Source organism: Lepisosteus oculatus, chromosome 25, assembly GCF_040954835.1.
Source record: "Lepisosteus oculatus isolate fLepOcu1 chromosome 25, fLepOcu1.hap2, whole genome shotgun sequence".
NCBI lineage: Eukaryota > Metazoa > Chordata > Actinopteri > Semionotiformes > Lepisosteidae > Lepisosteus > Lepisosteus oculatus.
Window position 1 is genome coordinate 7266227 of NC_090720.1, and position 20813 is coordinate 7287039.

General features: G+C 39.7%; 1 protein-coding gene across 10 annotated transcripts in view; it reads right to left on the reverse strand.

Annotated features, from left to right (window-relative positions):
* Positions 1 to 2107: 2107 nt before the first annotated feature.
* eif4g3b (eukaryotic translation initiation factor 4 gamma, 3b) overlaps positions 2108 to 20813 on the reverse strand; it is a 68854-nt gene continuing 50148 nt past the window's right edge. For all 10 annotated transcript variants that reach the window (XM_015337071.2, XM_069183981.1, XM_069183980.1 and 7 more), the window contains 19 exons: positions 19944 to 20099; positions 18961 to 19158; positions 17832 to 17978; positions 16943 to 17179; positions 15747 to 15851; positions 14929 to 15064; positions 14138 to 14226; positions 13021 to 13111; positions 12325 to 12445; positions 11329 to 11537; positions 10587 to 10702; positions 10125 to 10297; positions 9393 to 9518; positions 6881 to 6962; positions 5283 to 5381; positions 4630 to 4776; positions 4023 to 4104; positions 2966 to 3112; positions 2108 to 2680 (listed from right to left, as the gene is read on the reverse strand). In XM_015337071.2, the coding sequence (XP_015192557.2) occupies positions 2499 to 2680; positions 2966 to 3112; positions 4023 to 4104; positions 4630 to 4776; positions 5283 to 5381; positions 6881 to 6962; positions 9393 to 9518; positions 10125 to 10297; positions 10587 to 10702; positions 11329 to 11537; positions 12325 to 12445; positions 13021 to 13111; positions 14138 to 14226; positions 14929 to 15064; positions 15747 to 15851; positions 16943 to 17179; positions 17832 to 17978; positions 18961 to 19158; positions 19944 to 20099 (2643 nt within the window). In that variant the 3' untranslated portion in view covers positions 2108 to 2498. The remainder of the gene's footprint in view (positions 2681 to 2965; positions 3113 to 4022; positions 4105 to 4629; positions 4777 to 5282; positions 5382 to 6880; positions 6963 to 9392; positions 9519 to 10124; positions 10298 to 10586; positions 10703 to 11328; positions 11538 to 12324; positions 12446 to 13020; positions 13112 to 14137; positions 14227 to 14928; positions 15065 to 15746; positions 15852 to 16942; positions 17180 to 17831; positions 17979 to 18960; positions 19159 to 19943; positions 20100 to 20813) is intronic.

Here is a 20813-nt window from a genome sequence, read left to right on the forward strand (position 1 = left end):
CCTGTTTTGGTTCTGACCATAAAACCTTCCTATTCATACTTCGTCCTCATGAAAAAAAAAATATAGTAGTGTGGTTCCATTTGTTTTACATTGAATTCGATCTACTGAAAATGAAAGTGTTTTCAAATTAATGCATACAACAAATACACTTATAGCAAGTCATTTTATAAATGGAAAACGTTTCTCATGACCTTCACAGATATTTGCGAATGTAAGGACTTGATATTTTGCTGATAAAGGAAGGTTAAGGGAATTGAAAATCATATTTTACTATTGAGGACAAGTCTTTTGTAAAGTTTGTCAGGGATATACCTAGTGAAAACATTTGGGGTTCAAATCCTAGATAAGGCACTGCTGTAATCCTACCTTTAGCTTATTAGAGGAATTGTTCCAGATGTCAAGATGACAAATTTAAGCTGCTTTGGACAAAATTATCAGCCAAATCAATAACTGTTTAACCCAATACCCACAAATAGAACTGTACCATATTCAATACAAAGCAAAATATATAACTATAAAAATGTTTAACATAGCTAATCTTATGTATTGTAAAGCTAACAGTACTCACAGGCTCCTATGATGGCGACTACTTCAGTGCTGAAAGTTGTAAATGACGTTCAAGGGCTTCCTTGCTCTTCAGTCATCTTATTTTGTACTGTATATTGAGATTTGTCTTGATATTTTCCCATACTCAGGAGTAACTGTTTAAAACCCAGTTTCTAATATGTAATTGTAAACAAACTGATACAAACCTTATGAAGTCAGGTACTCCAACAGTATATGTTCAACAACATCCTGAGGAACACCACACATGAAGTGTGATCACCCATGGGACAGGATTACAAATCTGGAGGTTCTCCCAACAGCGAAAACAATCCGCACTGGGACTGTATCCAATATCAAATACAGGGTCATGGGGGGGCTGGGGCCTATCGCCAGCAAGCAACAGGCTCAAGGCAGGATACACCCTGGACAAGAGGCCAGGTCACCACACACCCACCGCCATCTTCCACGCACACATAGCTGAAATGAGAACAGTGGAAGCAAGGCCATATGAGCAAACCTTACGAAGACGGCAGGAAGAGCAGCCTGTGTTTCAGCGCAACCAAGCCCTGTGAGGGGGAGCCGGCTGTCTCAGATCCATTTGGCACTCTACAGGCCTTTCAAGGAAGACGGGGATACATGATTTATGACTGCAAGGAAAAGGCACCACTGTCCCACTGCTATTTTAACAACTAAAGACCAACAAAGACTTTGTTTTTGGTGTGTCCAAGTATGGTTAGTAATCTCATTATCCAGTGTCAAATCCAAACACTTAACAGATTTACAATCATAGTGCCGCTACAATGCAAATCCCTGCATCATATGCTTCATAATTCTGGGGGAAATCATAAGCCATTACCTCCAGTTGCTTGTACCACTGCTGTGGAAAACCCTTGAAGTGCATTTGACAATACTGAACACAGTATGTTTCCATTGTCAACTGGATTGACTGTGAAATACACCACTACTTTCCTGGAAGTCTTCAGCTGCTGTACCTGCTGTTCCTGACCGAACAATTTTGTCTCAAACAATATGGGAGACTTGTTTACCATCAAAACAATACCTAATAAGGATTGACTTACACTTCTCTTCCAGAAGTGTGCAAGAAATGGACCACACTGATGTTTCATTTAGTTTTTTTAAATATCTTTTTTCTTTAATGTATTTACAAGCTTTAAATTTGCTCTATAAGTCTGAAGTATTACAAGCACTTTATGTTCAGCAACCATACGTTATTTGATTTTTGTACAAGTTGCTGTCTGTACGTTCACTTAATTCTTAATTCTTCATTGTTGTTCATTTGAAGTTCTTGCAGACTGTATTGTCTTCTGAATGCGGATTTCTGCCCGTTTGGAGGATAATATACATATCACTTAGAGCAAGCCAAAGCAGAAGGAAGAGTTTTTGTGGTTATTTAATAATAACCTTTAATCTCTGATGTCTTTTAAACATCTGCCCTTCCTGTGTCTCCCCCCCACCACCCACTGACCCACCCACCCCCCTCCCCAAAAGAGCATTTCTTTACCCTGTTTTTCACCAAACAGTTTGGAATCCAGGGAGGCAATTATTCTTTCACGATTATTTTTTATCGTCCGCGCTCGTCTCCTTCTCGTGAGCATCTGCAAATGTTAAATAAACTTCCATATTTGCAGTCCTTAAAAAAATAATAAATTAAAGAGTTCAGAACCTATTTGTCTTTGTTGCACAGAAATTGGTTTTAAAGTCTTTCTTAAAAAGTAACAAAAGAAGGTTTTAAAATTTAAAACAAAAATATTTTCTATAAATAATACATGTTTAGTGCTCTCGCCTGTGAACTCAAACTCAAATTGCTGCAAGTCTTAGAACCGTACCATGAAGTTTTCAACCTTTTTTCATCTATCTGTGCATGTTTTTTTTCATTGTGTTCAGCAACAATTGGCCTTTCTGCACTAATTGGCGAAGATTCTCTCCTCTCGTCAATTATCTTCCGATTCCTCTTCAGCTTCCCTAAGCCATGTGAAAAAGGCTGTGACTGACTTCAGCGCTACTCCCTTGCCCAGCTGCTCAGCAGGGTCCTTGCTCGACTCCCATTTGTAGAAAGCATCTTCTGAGATCACGTCTTCATCGTACAAACAGTCAAAAAACATCCGTAGCAAATCTGAAAATGAAAAGCAAAGAAAACAGACTTTCTGAATTTCCTCATTCACACTTGAATTTTTATCAGTTGTCATTTTAGGACACTTCAGAGATGCAGCAGCTGAAAGGATTTTAGAATTAGCATAGTGAGAAAACAATGGTGGCTTTAACACAATAAGAACAAGGAGATCGAGCATTCAACTTTTTAAAAACGTCCTACTTAAAAAAATAGAATTCTTTATGTTATATGATGTTAGTACTTGACTTATGCCAAAAATTAGATTGAACTTTTGAAAGACATACTTACTAGGAGGTTGATCAAGTTTAACTATCAATGCTTGAAGTGCATAAAGTGCTTGCAATTGTCTCTCAGTATCTGAGTTAAGGTACTTGAGTAATACAGGCAATCTTCTCTGGATAATGGCAGTGTCCACTCGACATGCTGTGCTCTCACCTATACAACAGAGATCAGTGTTAATTTGTGAAAAATCGCCAAGTGCTGTCACTCTCACCCCAGGCAAAACATGTACTAGGAGAGCGACAATGACCTTGCATTTCTGTCACGATTTCCTCTTCTAATGTCAATCTCCAGGACATTCCTGTAAACCTCCTACTGTAAAGTGTGGAACTCAAGTTTATTACTAAATAAATTCAGTTAAGATAGTCATATAGCCTTGGGGGTTGGACAGAGATGAAGCACCATTCCAACAACTTACAACCCAGAAATACAGTGCATTTGCTGAACAAAAACACATTTACGTACATTTAAAAACACTGCTGAAAATATACACAATAGTAAGTCTATGTGTATATAATGTGAACTCATTTAAACTCTTGCCCTAAATCAATCATTGACAAGCTTACATAAATTACGTATTAATAATGTGATCTGTCTTAAGCAGTATATTATGATAACGTAGTCCAACATTAACAGCACACGTTCCACTCCTTTGGCTGTAAAACACCTGTGCTGAAGTACAAACTCAAACTCAGAGAAGTTAAAGAGTTTTTAAACAAGCAGAAGGAAAGGCTGTAGTGATCTCTACACACATCTGCTCCTTCACGGTCTGAACCAACAATGACTGGCACCGATTCAATTAATCTCGGAGTCAGGGAAGAGCTACACTTCCCACTACAGCTTCAAAAGCAGTTTTGGGACAGAAACATTCAGGAGAAGTTAAAATTCACAAAACCAATAAGTTACATAGTCAGGTGGATGCTGTAAAAAAGCTGCCTATGAATTTAAACTACACTGTTCAAATACAAAATAATGTTGGCTGCCCAAGGCTGCAAACATACACCTGTAACCTCATGTGTAAAAATACCACCAGGAGCAAGAGGATGAGGGTTCATCGTCTTCTTACCTTTCACTGCTGCCTTACACACAGCTGTCATTAAAGCTCTAAGGAATGGAGGTGAACTCATTTGAGATTCATCTAAATTGGCCTGGAATGGAAAAGGACAAAACATGTTTGCATTGCATGCAGCAATTAATATCACATGTAAACATGCGACTCTTCATTACAGATTAAGTCAGAACTGATGGCATAACAATTTAAACTTCTCTATAAAGGACTGGTCTGTGACATTTTTGAACTTCCTTCCTGGAGATATCAGTAAACGAGGGACCAGGATGAGGAGATTTATCCGTTTTCTTGCTTTACTTGAAGCTTTGAAACAAAATGTACCCTTTTTTTAAAGCTTCAAACACATTTTCTGACATTATTGGCTTTGTAGCTGAAAACATTTCGAAGATGCCTTTGTTAAAGGCATCACTGTAGCTGCAGTTATAGGGAACACAGGATGTGGAACATGAGGAATGCTTTGCCTCATCCCAGCTCTGGTAGCTGCTGAAGTCACGAGCAACATAGGAACACAGGACAGGTCTGCAACCCCTTGATTATCACCCCCCACACTGCCTGACAGTGAAAGAGGTCAAGTAAATAAAGGCAAGCTGCTCGAACTCTGTACCTCTACCCAGTCGAAGATTTGTTCGTCGCTAGCCATGTCCTCTAGAAGGAGCTTCTCTAGCTGTTTGTTCAGTTCATCGGGAGAAAGCTCTCTCTTTGAAAGTGCTTCAGTGGGACTTGAGCAGTCCGATATAGTGAACTCTAGTTTCTGTTGGGAGAGCACAAAGAGCTGTAATGGCATCATTCTTTCTGAAATACATGATCAACTGCTTTATAAAACAGCATAATACCTCTTAGAATTATTTTTCGGATCCTGTTACAAACAAATTATAATACTAAGATAACAGTACATAATTAGTGTTTCTCAGATTGTGCGTTTTCATTATTTCTTAAAGAACTTGCTGACCATAAAAACAGAGCAAGGATTTGGAACAGATCCTGAGAAACATATTTGAAAAATGTCTTGTCTTTGCATTCAAATGGGAATACATTAAAACTGTTCACTGAAACTATTGCCAAGAATATTCCCTGAATGTTTTTCTTTAATTTAATGCCTTAATAGCTGTTTTTTTGTTATACATGTAACAGGATCTAAAAGCCCTATTTATCTAATGGAGGCGTTGCCACTTTTTATTTAAATTTTATTTTCTTAAACAGTAGACCTCATATCATATTCGGGCTTGCCCCTCTCCTACTACAGGCTTTTGTTCTCACCAGATCAGAGATAAAGTTGTGCACATCTTCACCCTCTGGCAGGAAATCCACCCAGTTCAACCCCGATTCCCTCCATAAGGCCCCCACTTTCCTATGGCTCTGGCAAAGAGAAAAGAGCTTCAGCACCCCAGCAATACACATGAATAAAACCAGTTTCCCTGTAACACCACACTCCCTTGTGGAGAAATCTTGCACAGACTCCTGTGAAAACTGCTCACCGCAGATACATTTCCAGACAGCTATTGTTTTACCTTATTGCCATAACATCAAACCACTAGATGTTCTTAGAGTAAAATAATGCACCGGTTCAAATATCTTCACATTACATGGATACTGAAAGTTTGAAACTGACAGTTGTATTGGGGATACTTATCCGAAAAGAATGGTAAAACAAGTAATTTAAATGTTCTATATCAGTTTGGTTCTGGAACATTTAATCCGCTCTTAACTTATTTATTCATTCTTTTTTGCCATTTGTCTCACGTTTGCATTTCACGAAGATAATGGCACTGTCCAAATCAGATGTTAATGGGGAAAAAAAACCATTACACTACAGCCATCAAGATTCAACATTGCACTGAGAAATGAAAGACATAGCGTGTGTGCAATATGATTTAAGTTATAAAGATTTTATAGCACTTAGCTGTAGCTGAATTTAATAAAAAATCGAAAATTGTAAGGACAGCATTTGTCAAATATCCAATAGAATGGTCAACTTGAAAAATGGGTCAAGGAATTTCTTGATTGCCTATCTCAATATAACTGCAATCACCCCCATCTCCATGTAAACCACCTGCTACTGTTTGGATTCCACATGCCCTTTCTGCTTTCTGACCCCAAGCTACTTAAAACAACCCCTGCATGGTAGAAAGAACATGACAAAAAGTGCTACTATGCGTCTAGAAACTACAGATACTGTATCTATTGTTGCAGTATGATGCATCAAAGAATGTCCTTATATACAGTGCAGTTCAACCAGACCTGCAGGTGATAACATTTTTGCACTTTTATCAATTTTTACATGGAACTTCACATGTGGTTTTAAAACTGATTCCTTTACTGAAAAAAAAATGTAATAAGTCAGAAGGCATGCAATTTTGCACATTACATAAAATTGCACTGTATGGAAAGAGAGCAGATGAGTGAAAAGAATACTAAAAAGTCCCTGACAAGTTTTAAACAGAATCTAGGACTTTTTATTGAAGGTGGGGTACAGAAAAGAAGCTAAAAGTAAAAAAAAACACTAGATGTTCTTAGAGTAAAATAATGCACCGGTTCAAATATCTTCACATTACATGGATACTGAAAGTTTGAAACTGACAGATGTATTGGGGATACTTATCCGAAAAGAATGGTAAAACAAGTAATTTAAATGTTCTATATCAGTTTGGTTCTGGAACATTTAATCCGCTCTTAACTTATTTATTCATTCTTTTTTGCCATTTGTCTCACGTTTACATAAAATTGCACTGTATGGAAAGAGAGCAGATGAGTGAAAAGAATACTACAAAGTCCCTGACAAGTTTTAAACAGAATCTAGGACTTTTTATTGAAGGTGGGGTACAGAAAAGAAGCTAAAAGTAAAAAAAAAATCTTACCATTTGTTTGCATAGTAAGTGCAGTATTTCAGAAAATAATATCCCAGCTCTTCCCACAGGAAGTAAAGGTTTGCTAAATTCACTGCAAATAAGAGAACAAACAAAAATGGGAGAACCCCATTAGATAATGTAATAAAGGCACTTAAAATTCACCAAATTCCAACCTCTCCATTATGATGTCCTGCAGTCTGTTTTGATGCTCTGAGCCAGAATGTTTATTTTAGCAGCTGTCCTGACCACAGATTATACCACAGTGGTCTCATTCCTTCCTCTAGATCAGGAAACAGTTGGTCTTTACTTGGGCTGTAGTTGACTGCTTTATGCAATGAAAGGGCCACATCTAGCAAAATCTTGCAGAAGAGCAAACCTTAAAAAGGAGTTGTAGAAAGAGGAAAAGAGGCCAAACCGAGACTAAGAACATAAATGGCACAAATGAGAGAATGCCATTAAGAATCTAAAACATTTCTTCAGAAAGCTGTGATCTTCCTCTGCCGCCTGGAATATATGAACTTCATAAGTATAAACCAAGGATTATAATATACCCATATTATGTTACGGAATACCTCTGTAGCGGCAATGCTTGTTAATAAGACAGAATTAAGTGTTGCTGTGCTTTCCCAAATGAGGCCTCATCTCTCTGTTCATCTCTGTGGTGCAGCCACAGAGAAACTATTCATGCAGGCTGATTTAAAGATGTTTTCTTTTGATAAGGGACAGCTCCCAAATGGGGATGCACTTAGCTAAGCATGGCTATCATGATCAATGGTCATCCATTGGTGCCTATCTGTCTAGGGAGTGCCAGATGGACATCTGGACTGCATTCCTAAGTGTCAGGAGTAAGTGACTCATATCTCACCTTGATCAACCAATCAGGGACTGGTAGGGCCGAGTAACCCACGTGGGACTCTGATGCCCATGGAACTTTCAGCCAATGAACGAGCTGAAGTTCCTCCAGGTAAAAACAGGCAACCCAGAGGGCCTGAGAGACTTTTTCTGAGACAATTCTAAAGGGAATTCAAAGGAGAATTCCAGGGCAGGACGGCCCAGGAGCAGAAGGCTCCCAAGGGCAGGACATTCTCGCAGCGCGCCTCCAGACCATCCTGAAACTCAGCCCGGACAACCACGGAACGGCCAGTGTGTCCGAGTGCCAGAACTTTCCTCTGTTCAAAGAGTATAGAGCGGAGGTGGCCAGAGAGTAACAAGAGGATCCACCCGAGGTTAGCATCAGCAGCAAGCCTCGTGAACAGGTCGGAACTGTGGAGAGCTGAATCACTATTCAGAACTAGCGCTTCATCAGGAACGAACCGGTCTTCTTCCTGACCTGCTGGGACCCACAGTCATCTTTTCTCCTGTGCACAAACTTTGCTAGTTAAAGCCAACACTAACTAGCCGGTCAGTGAGCATCAGCAGCGCACCGTCGCAAGCAGCACAGCACAGCCTGGCACGGAGCCAGAGAGCCCGCAGGAGATCTGAATCCCCAGAGATTGGATGAGTATTCAACTTCAATGCATTACAGCTCGAGAATTCAATTGTTATCCCAACCAGTTGATATCAATTTAATTCCTAAGAGTTATGTACTTATTTTGAGTATCTAATGTAGAAGTTATAACCAAGTTCACTTTATGAAACGGTCTAAATGAATGATATACCGAACGTATGTCCTCTTGATATGTGTAACACTTCGTAACTGACTGAATATATACCTTTTGTATTCTGATAACCCTCTCGATAAGATCTGTTAGGTTTATATGCATATTCTATGTATTAATAAATGTATCCTCGTGTATTAGTACCTGTGTGTGTGCGTTGTTTGAGTTATATCGCATGGTTGGATTCTTAAGCCATTAAAAGAATCATTTTGTGATTTACGGCTACAATTAATATTTGTCCCCGTAAATGCCCAAACCCTACAGAACTGGTGCCTTCAGAGAGCGCACTACACCTCCATCTCTTTTGGTTTTCATTTCAGCTAAAGCTCTTTTTCAATTAAACTTATTAAAGCTTTAATTTAACTATTTAAAAATAGTCTCAGATCCTTTTATTTAGGAATATTGTTTTAATTACCAAGTAAGATTTAACTGGTGAATTTATTGACACACACTTTAGTTGTGTGACAGTGTCACCTGATTTCATACTTAATAAATTGTTTAAAAAACAATATTTAATGAAGTTAAAACACAGATCTATTTGCTCCATTCTCCGGACATAATACACATAAATGTCAGGTCAGATATTTTGGAAACTAAGAACTCTGTGTAAAAGAGAGCTAAAATCAAGCAAATGGTAAAATTAAAGGTTAAATACTTTATCTAAATAGGGGCTGTACTTAAGGACCGGGACTGGGAAACACTGATTTAGCACGGTTAGATTAAGACAACAGTATGACATACTGGGACTTAACTTGATAAGCCTACACTACACTCTAAAGTTTTGTGTAATAAAATGGGGAAAAATATTTGTTACAACATTTAAAAGAGAAAAGTTGATCCAAGAGTATCTGTGCCTGACTCACGTAAATAATTCTCTCATAGAGATTCCTCCGTCACGGAACATGGGGTTGACCAGCTCTGCGAGATACAGCCATATATGAGGAATGTCAATGGCCATATCGTCCGCCAACTCCAATGTGTCTGCAAACCTGCAGGGGAGAGCACACACAGAATTCAATCAATTAAAAGGCATATAAAGAGAGTAACAGTGTGAAGAAGAGCTGCCCATTCAGCTTATTTGGATCACTTGGATTTTAATATATCCCATCCTGTTATTTCTGAGCTATTTGGCTCAACAAAATGTAGTGGGAGGCTGGGAAGCTTGTTCCACATTCCTACAATCTTTCGTGTAAAGAACCGTCTCTCACCTGTTTTGTGTTTTCTGCCGGTTTTATTATTTCATACTTGCAGACTCGTATCACAAAATGTGTTTTTGAAACGAGTGAGGAAATCTGCTGAAATGTATGCAGGGGAAATTTCACTTCGCTAATAATTTAATTCATTTAATTAATGAAGCATGATGCACTTTACCCTTTAAAAAACATTATATACTTGCTTCATAGATTCTGTATTTAAACCACAGACCCATGTAAAAAACACAAGAAGAGAACAAAATTCAAACACGGGTTTAAAACTATCACTGATAAACACCCCTGCACTAGTCGATTCACTGCCTGAAAAAGGAGTTTCATCAGCTTGACTTGGCAACATAAATATCCTGCAGTAAACTGCGTTAAGTATCCTGCAGGGCTCACCCTTTGAAAAACTCTTGCTTGGAGAGGGTTCCAGACTGCACCAGTTGGAAGAACAGCTGCCCCATGTGATCTCTTGTGATTTGACTCCTCTCCAGTGTGGACTCCACACCCACCCGGACAAATACATGTAGAAGTGCTAGCTGATCAAGCTCCTCCACACACTGTACTGCTTCCTGTACAAACACACACAAGGGATTCAGAAGGGTCTGGCTCGATAACCTCTAAACAGTGTCCAGTGCAATCAATCCTCAATTCCAGTGACTGACCAGGTATTACATTTTTAATAAACTATACTGTCAAGAAATTTAGTGCTAATTATGCAGAAGATTTTTCCATGACTCTAAGCAAGGATATTTAAATTCCTTAAAAAAAGAGATTAATACATACTTCCAACACCTCAATGCTTTCAAAGCCTGTTTATTTTGGAGTTCCCACATCAGTTTGAAAACATGAATGTGCTACCTTATAGTCGTTAATGTGCAGAAACTCATCAATAATGGATTTGGATTTTCGTTCCATTTCCTCTTCCGTCATTGTAGGCTTGTCTGCTGTCAGGGCCGCTGGAGTCTCAGACTTTCCTGGAATGACAGGATGTAACAAACTCCAGACAGATTCTGGCAAACACAGACACACTTGTATTACAGAGTCGTAATCTAAAAGTCCGGCGCAGAAGCTATTCATTCAAATGTGGAATTATTTGGTATTACAACTGAGCCAGCAATATATTATACTGTTTGGATCTCTTGTGTACAGCCCATTCCATCCTCGATGATCCTTCATACCTATTGTTTAATGAATTCCAATTACCCAGAATACAGAAGACAGACAGATATCCTCATTTAAAAACTAACAGGTTCAAGTTCTCATTTATTCCTGTGGCCATAACCCTTCTCAACAGTTGATTCTCTTTTTCCTGTTTATGTGTATGGTTTATGTTTTTTATACCGTCTGCTGCTGTAAAACAACTTACCCCTCGGGGATAATAAAGGCTCCCTCTCTCTGACAAATAAGCTGATGTAACACACAGAACGAATAATAATACAAAGAGCTATCACCTTGTATAGCACTTTGTCCCTAAACTGCTATCTTCACCAGCGCAATATGAGCTCTTAGGTCTGTCATGCAGTAATTTAAGGCGTTTGAGTGTGCTCTCTGTAAAGATCTGAGCTCTTTCTGGGCGGAAGAGCAGATGCATGCAGCTCACCGGTGTCCCGAGCTCGACTGCTCTCGGCCTCCGGCTTCTCCTCGGCGACTGTCAGCTGCTTGACCGTCTCCAGCATGTCGTGCCTCTGCTCCTCCTGAGCCTGGCTGTCCAGCAGGTCCTTGCTGCTGCCGCCCCTCGTGAAGGGTCCGGGCCGAGAAGGGGCTGCGGGCATCGGCTTATCGTTCCTTTCCCGACCGGCGCTGCCACGGCTGACAGGGTAGAGAAATACAAAGCGAGCTGTTAGTGCTTGTAATTTCTGGTGTCCGCTGGCGAGCGGAGCAAGTGGTTTTTGATCACGGCACATGGCCATGGTCACTCAGCTGCCATATCCACATTTCCATCCATATACTGTTTGTAGAACGGCCTTAGATCACAGGAGCCCATCGGGAGTTTGGAGAAAAAAATATTTTGCTCCTGAAATTAAGACTCCTGCAGCCATGCAGCAACATCAGCGAGAGAAGCACAGACTCTCCCGTTTGACACTGTGGAGTTTGCATCAGTCCACATCCAGGTCTCTTCAGACATTTTATTTGACCAATTTTCAATGGCAATGCAATGAAAAGCCTTTAAATACCTTTCTGACTGAAAATCTGTTTATGTGCCCTTTTCTCCCCTTGTGATTTCTTTCAGAACACAAACGATGACATTGTCAGATGATTAAAGACATTTGAGTAGGGAGCTGAGTCAGCATGCATGGGCTGCAAAGCAACAGGTAAGGTAAAGAAAAGGTACAGTAAAGGTAAAGAAAGGAAACAATGTTTCAGCTGTGGAGCCTTTGCTCACACCTGAAAAAGACTCCACAAACAAAACATTGTTTCTTTTCTTTACCTTTCAGCATGGATTGAACATTTACTCTTTCCACTGTTAAATGATCTTCACCATAAACCTGGAGACAAGGATCAGGCAAAGTCTATATACATATTTCACTTCTTCGTCAGATTTTTGTTTTGCCTGTTTGTTCCTTTCTCACACCGAGGAAGAAAACTGAACACTTACCCGCTGAGACTTCTCCGAGACTCGTAGTCTGAGGTCACTGCTGGAGACACAGTGGCCGCAGGCAGGGACGACTGGAGGGGAGAGAAACGGTTTAAGCTGGTGGTGCTGGAACGGGATGAATCTGCAAAAAAAACAAACAAAGTTGCAATTTAATACTGTAGCTGTTGAGCAGTACCGATGCAGAACACAGGATAAGAACAGAATATTTCTTGATTACAGGAGAATAGTTTGATTGCAGTGTGGTGCACATGAAGTATTCATTGATGAGTGAGAGACTAGGAAGATGATTCTAGGGAATTTGAACATATTACAAAATGTAAAGGATTTTTTTAAACTCTTGACGCGTCTACACCTTCCACACAAAATACAACAGGGGTCTTTATTTTTAAGTTTCTGCAAGAACACAGCAATAAAAGGGAACAATATATTACTTATTATTTATGTATACTACATGTTTCTTTTAGACGTGACTACACTTCTCAGAGCTTCTTTAACTACACATTTAAAACATAATACACAACTGTACACTACACTACATTCAGCTGATATCATACTAACAATTTCACCATTCAGAGAAACCAAGACATAAACCCCATCGTGAACACCTTGCCCCCCCCGTGCGTCCTGTGCACACTGTATGGTGAGAAAAGACTGTTAAGGCCCTTAGCCCAACTACTGAGAGTGGCATCTCCTCACCTGAGTCACTGGACTTGGCTCCTCCACTACTGCCCTTAACCCAGCTCAGCTGAGCTCTGGGACCCAACTGGATCTTATCATCTATCGTAGGCTGTGGACAGACAAAAACACACTACTCTTAGATCGCATGCTTCCAATTTAGAGGAAATGAAACTGCAAAGTGATAAATCTATGATACTGATTGCCTTAACCAATTTCCATTCTGTTCGATCAGGTTAATACTGTAATACTATAACATGTTTACAGAAAATGAAAAGGAATAGAGTGGGTAGTGTAATCCTTCTTTCCAAAGGAAAATTATTCAGCACACTAGAATTGTAACTAATGTTGTTTCTTAAATTGTAACAGAGCATTTTGAGAACAATCTCAAAAAACAAAAAACAATCAAAATGCAACAAATCTGCCAAATTAAGCTCCCTTACAGTAATATTTTAAGAGTTTCCACAGTGTATTATGTTGCCTTATCTAACAACACTGTATTTATTAAAGTAACAGGATAAATCTTTACTGCTGGAAGAAAAGCTAATGAGTGCTCCAAGGTGTCTTGACAGCCTCTCAGTATTAATACCACTGATTTCCAGCAGATGGTGGTGTTGTGATTATCAAGAAAGAAGACGTGACATTCCTCTGCATGTCAGTGGAATTTAATTGTGGTGATGAGACCTTTTCTAGCCATGATGTGATTGAGAGAACATAGGTTTTATTGTAAAGGTTATTAAAAAATATTTCAATATCTCCTTTAGAAAATACAGTGACTGGTTTAAGAAATTCCTCCAGCATTAAAAATTCCTTAAACTGGCTTTCACAAGATGCACTTTAGGGGGAAATAACATTACAGAATGCAGCAAAGGTTTCATTTTGAAGCCAACATGTAGTAAACTGCACCCAGAGGCTCCTGCATGAAGAGTTGCCATCTAAATTGATATAAACCACAAACAAACCTAAGGCACAAGTCATGCTGCAAAGGACAAACCAACAAATGACTATTCCCAAATCTTTCTTTCTCTATTCAAGCATTTGGAACTAAAGTGAGATATCTGCAATACCTACATAATAACATTTCCACCACACAAATGTCTTCAGTTGCTTTCCTGTCATTTATAAATGATAAGGCTACCTTAGAGATTTTTGGGATCTTGCTAGGGTCTATCGTCCGGCTATTCTTGGTCACAGGCACAGTGTTCCAGGTCTCTTCTCTCTGCATCACTGTGAACACACAGATAGCAATTTCTCTGTCATCTCATTGCTAGAAATGTTATGCATGAAATTGTATATGGCTCATAAAGTAATCTTATCTTATCTCAGTAAGTCAACTCCCAGTTCCCATCTAAATGTAATCAGAGATGTACACAAGCTGATACAGCTGAGAATAAATGATAAATTAACACAAATGACTTTGAAACAATATTAGGGAGCAATGCCAGTGACTAGGAGATGAAGCTCTTTGTTGCTGACGGCGCAGAAGATCCCAGAGGGGGCTGGTGATAGAAACCCTTTAGTTTTCTAAAGGGCTTTAGCTTTAAAGATGATTATGGTTAATTATAAAAACATAAAGGCTGCAAAAGAGAGAAAGCCATTTAACCCATGTAACGTGTTTGCTTGCTTTTATACAAAAAGTGCCAAACCAAGAGACCCAATTCAAGGATCATATCCAGATACTTTGTTGAAAACAACTAGGGTAGCAGTTTTGACATGTCTGGATAGCTTGTTCCAGACTCCCACAAAACGTAGTGTAAAAAAGTGCCTTGTGGTCTCAGTTCTAAATGCAATTTCTCTTGGTTTCCACTTTTGTTCACTAGCTCATGCATCACTGTGAATATTGAAGAAGTCCAATAAGCTAACTTTATGAACTGCCATTGAGGACTTTGAATACTTGAATCAGGTATCTGAAAATCAGGCTTTTCTGACCTGGTCTCCTCTTGTCCTTGGATAGCAGCTGCTGATGAACTTTCCTCTGCTCCTCCTGCTCCTCGATCTTGGCCTCCTTGTGGATCTGCTCAATGGTTTTGGGGCCCTGATCTGCTCTCCGTGACACCCAAATATTCTGCAAGGCAAAAGGTCAGGTGTCTGTCACTCACACCACTGAGGACCCCAGGGGACTCCTTGTCTTATGTATTCTCATTAAGACATCAATCCTTCATCGTACTACACTGATAATAGGCATCTGTTATAACTATAATACGTAACAAGTGCCAGGGGAAAGGAAAAAGGATATCGACATAAGCTTTAGACTACAACTTAACTAAATAATTCTAGTTTTGGTACCTGTCTTAAAAATTCAAGTAAATTTACATTCATGTTAACAAAAATATTTAGCCGAAATGAAACTGCTTAATTTCATAAAGGCATGGAAATACTATAAAAATGACCTTCACATCTTTCTTCAAACAAAAAGTTTGGTATTAAAACTTTTCTTCCTTTGCTCTTGTGCATCTTAAAAGGATCGGAAATACTGTGACTACAGCTCATGTAAGATAAGCACATCCTGATGTGAGGCATGAAATGGCTCTGACCGTTAAGAAACTTAGTATTTTGGCATGTCAGAAAGAATCAGCTATTACCACTGGCTAACTGCTGGAAATGTGATGGGAAATTACATTGCCAAAATCCATCAGTATTCAAATGTGTCTAAAGAAAGCTGTCCTACAGCCAGCTACAGCCACCTGAAGCAATGTCAAAAGGAGGTCAATAAGGCCCCACTCTATTCCAGCTGTAAAAAATCTTACCAGCCTGAGATCGATCACGTCCTGTAACATGAAGCGGATTCGGGATGATGTTTTTCGCTCCTTCACAATTTTCTCCATTTGGTTGAAATACTGATCCATACGAGGCTAAGAGAGGATAAAAAAAGAAAGTGTAAATACCGAGGTTAACCATAGCTCCTATTTTTGTTCTGCATGTGGAAATGACCATCTCTGACATGAAGGATTCCAAACACCAATGAATATTACAGTAAACTATGCTAGATTTCTACATTTAACAGTGATTAAATGTTATTAAGGGGGAAATCCCTTTAAAACATAATTAATGGTATGAAATGTTTGGAACAATATACTATGACAATAAAACCTTAGCAAAATTGATTTGGAACTGGTGGTTTGTGAATAGCTAAATATAGGGGAAATTGTAGGGTCTGTGACGGTTTTGTTCTTTACAATGAAGCAAATAAAGGCTGTTGGTTAATGATGCTCCACACAGAAAAAATGTCACAGAAGTATTGTACTTTCTCAGTCATTGTTCTAAAACAGCTCAGGTACAGGCATGACAACTTCATATTGTCTGTACAAGAAATTGTTCAACTGATAAAAGTAAAATTGCCAACTTTTATATTTTTATCTCTAATATAACAAATCTAATATATATACATAGATTAGCAGAATTTAACACTAAACCGAACAGCAGTCCCTCCTCCCATCCTGCACTGTAGTAAGAGTTTATTAGCACAGCTGGAAGTCATCTGTCTCACTCAGTTCTGCCAGAAAGAATGGAATATGATGCGTTTAACCTCTGGGGCACCTTCTCTGCCATGGTTTACCTTTCTGCAGTCAATTGAAACCACCTGCTTTAATGCCGGGAGGGTTTTTTTTTTTTAAAGATCAATGCTGTTCTGACTTGTTGCTCTGGGTACATCACTTGCTTCTCATGAGATGGGGGACTCACGGAACAGATGTGGTTCTACTAGGCCAACAAGTGCAAACCCATTGACCAATGACAAACTGCTTGTAGATGCCAGCACAGTATGCGGTAGCCTTTTGCAGATCACAAATGCAAAAGGTAGCCACTTATTTTATAGACTCTAAAAAACCTATATAAAATATGTAACTGTATAATGAGTGAGCACACTATACAGACTTTTGAAGATGAGAGTGTATTTAATCAATTTCTTTCCAGCCTTTCCCAACGTGCTGTACGTCAGCTTCACCTTTGCCTTTTCAAAGTCCAAGTCCTTCCCGATAGTGGTGAGGAGCCGGCACAGGCACTCGAGGGATTCCTCATCATGATTCTTCAGCAGCTTAACCACACAGTCATGCATGATGGCCTCTGTCAGCATCTTAAGTTTGAAGAGCTCCCCAATGAACTTGATATTCCCAATGGAGCGTCGCCTCGCCTTGTCCTTGGCTTCCTCCAGCTCCTCCTGCAGTTGCTCGCGCTCCGTGGACTGGAGGAGAGGGAAGAGAGAGGAGATGCACTAAGAGACAGAGTTGGGATTCAGTGTAGTATGAGCCCTAGGACTCACAAAAGTCTTGCAGCATATAAACTGAACTGACAGTAACATTTACTTACACCTGTGAATGAGAAGGATAAGCAATAATCTGCCAGATGTTTTCTATTCTTGTAGAATGCATTCAGCAGCAATTTTCAGTTAAAATAAATGCAAATAATTTAAAAAAAACGACAACAAAAGGCAACAGTCTAACAGCACTTGCTGTACATATCTGGTAGATAATTGATAAGCTGAACTACTGTACTATGTCTACATGTCAATGAGAAAGTTAAATGTCCAACAGTCTTTGGTAGACTTGGATCCAAACTCATGACACGAAACAGATTCAGACAATTCTCTGATCAGAAGTGGGAACAATATATCTGCTACATGCCTTAGAAACATCCTTAAATTATCATTAATAATAATTAAAAATATTAAGAAACAACCCATATTATGACACTTTGAGCAAAATAAGAAAAGGAAGTGGGATAATTTTGAAATTCTGTGCAATTAACAATAACACAATAGTGTTTAATTCCTGACTGATATTAAAAATATTATTTTAATTTTAATTCTTACTGAAAGAACACTGGTTGAGACTTACTGATGAGGCCGACTCCAGTTCCTTCTGTTTCCTCTCAAACACGTCATCGTCCACTTTGTCCCTCTCAAACTCTTTCTGGCAGCGGTTTAACAGCAGCTTGCGAAAGTTCACCGTGCTGTTCGGCTTATCTGCCATTTGCACTTTGAGCTGGGGAGACAGGAGCAAAAGCAGATCAGTGAGCATGACCGGTATCTTAGTGTAAAAGGATCAATCGGTTGTGTGTGAACCAGTCTTCGCTTGTGTGTGTCCATCTTCCACTTCCACAGCTTTAAAGGCAGTGATCATAAAGCAGGGGTTTACAGCATTAAGGGAAATTTCCTCTTGGAAGTTCAGTCTGTCCACCCATCTGGTATCAGATAGCTACTTATTCCTGGTAGGGGTCTTGGAATCCCAAAAACTGTCCCTTAATAGCAAAAGGGGGATAAATCCCTCGACAGGACATTAGTTCATTGCAAAGCGCAAGGATAGTTTAGAAATACCAATTACCCACTTTGAAAAGTGGCAGTAAACTGGAGAACAAGGAGGAAACCTGCATGAGCATGTGAGAATATCCACACAGAAGGCATTTAAGAATGGAACTGAATTCAGGATACAAGGGCTATGAGGCAGATAACTACATGGTAGATAACTACCATGTCACCTTGGTGTCATTAACTAGCATTCCGATCATTTGCAAAACAGAAGTCCTAAGAAACTAAGAATTTCAAACATGTTTTTATTGATAACACGTTTCAATTCATGCTTTACTACGAGTAAAGTAGTAATTATGTGATCTTTGTATGGTTGGGGTACCACAATTATATCCTTATTATGTTAGCAAATTTGCTTTTCAGTGATATATTAGAACAGCCCCCAATGTCACCCTTTGCTTTTGTCCCCCATCCTATAACCAATAAACGCACCACTCTGCTATATATTCAGAAGCATCCAGTTCATTATTAACTACCCTGACTCGCGCACATAAATGTAATCCCTTCAGGCCTTTACCTTAGGTCCTCCAGTCCTGACTCTTCCTAACATACTGCATTCGACATCTAGCCGAGAAGTCAGAAGACTCGGTAGGAATGGAAAGCCCCAGGAATGTGTGCTTTGTGTTTCCACGCCTCGGCGGGAAGTTGCCCACACTTACCGTGGCGAGGCAGCGGCACATGTTGGCATAGGCCACAGAGAAGCTGGGCTCGTCGATGGCTTTCTCGAAGACCAGGTCAATGACCCCCTTGAGGCGCTCCTCTGTGTCAATCGTCAGCTCCGTCACCTGCTTCATGAGCTGGTTGAACATCTGGGGGGTCAGCTTGTTCAGGATGCTGCGCACCTTGCGGAAGAGCTCCTGGACAAGGAGACGCATGCCTAGTGAAACATTCTTTCATATCATCACTCCCCAGATAACCTACACCAGGTATAACAGTGCTAGAGTTTAAAACAAAAGCTGACAACAGCCAAGATCAGTCATCCTCAACTTTAATTCGTAATCAATCATGATGTCACTTCCTCACTTAAACATCATAAATACTGCACATTATCTCCCCCTCCTTGCATTCATTGTTTGCATCTCTCCCCCACCCCATCTCCACCTCTGCAGCTGCCCCGTGGTCACTCCTCACTCTGCAGGGGAGGTTTAGCCTCCATGCCCTACGGCCAGGCCTCAGCCATGCTGGTTAAGCCAAATTACTGTGATTTTAAAATGCACATATACCTTTTATACACCTAATTCTTGGCTGTTTTCTGAATTCCGCATCATTCCTCACTCTCAAACCAGGTTTCGAGCAAAGACTTTTCAAAATTGGACCATTTTAGGAACGTAAATGATTAAGAAACCAAGCTACTCTGCTTACTTATACATGTTGTCGAAATCCAAACGACCCAATGAAAAAAAAAATGTCTATGCCGGCATTAAAGAATAACTGCATAAAATCATTTAAAAAACAATAATGCAAAGACCAGTCAAAATAAGAAAACTGAAAAATAATACCTCCACTTGCATTTTTCAAATAAGCCATCATTAGTTCATTTCTCATAACCAGTATCATCAGTGTGGCTGCAAAATAAAATTACAGAACTCTGCATAGGGCCACTGAGGACACATGCAGCCATGCGACTGCTAGCAGGGCCAACCTTTGTTTTCTGTGCCTCGGGGTCCTCAGAGGGCCCCTCTCTCTTCAGGGTGGGCTTCCAGGCGTGCTCAGCCTTCTTCAGCTGCACCTCGTCGTTCACCGACACGTTCATGATGATCTTGCGCGGCTGGGGCCGCCGAGGCCCTGCGTTCAGGAGCTGCACAAAGCAAAGATGAAGAGGGGAGTCACTGACTGATAAAGAAATACGGTTTTGTGAGCTCCAAAACAACAACAACAAAAAAGATAAGTAAGAAAACTGTTTTTTCCCCTACTATATTGAATGGTTCACGTCTGAGCTTCAGCGCTATGCCCTAGCCTCAACGCCATGATGCAGTAGTGGTAAGATCCTTCATCTTGGATGTATGATCCTAATATCCTAGGTTAAGGGTGAACGGGAGCACACAGCTAAACCCAAAGAGTGTCAGTATATATTATGAAAGGATATAGTATACTTTAAATTGAGAGGAGAGGAAAAGTTAGGATTGTAAATTGTGGTTTAATTCACTCCATGGGTGACAAAAAATGAAAAGGCTGCCATCTAACCAGATTTTCCATGTTGTTTGCATTATTTTTCGTCATCTAGATATAATGGCAAATAAACATATTATGTGAGTGCTAATCTGCAATTCTATTATTGTATATTCTTTGCTCGTCACTGAGTACACACCGCTTTGAACTCAAGCTTTGTGCACGTCTTCCCCAATGCTATCATATCTCACTTTGTAAAGGTGATCCTTGACAAAACTTGACAGGACATTTGTAGTTTAGTAAAGAGTTAGCTATGGTAGAATATATGTGACCTTACCAAAAGCAGCATTAAACGATAACTGAGGAGAGAAAGAGGGACAATCTAAGGAGGCAGGCTAATATC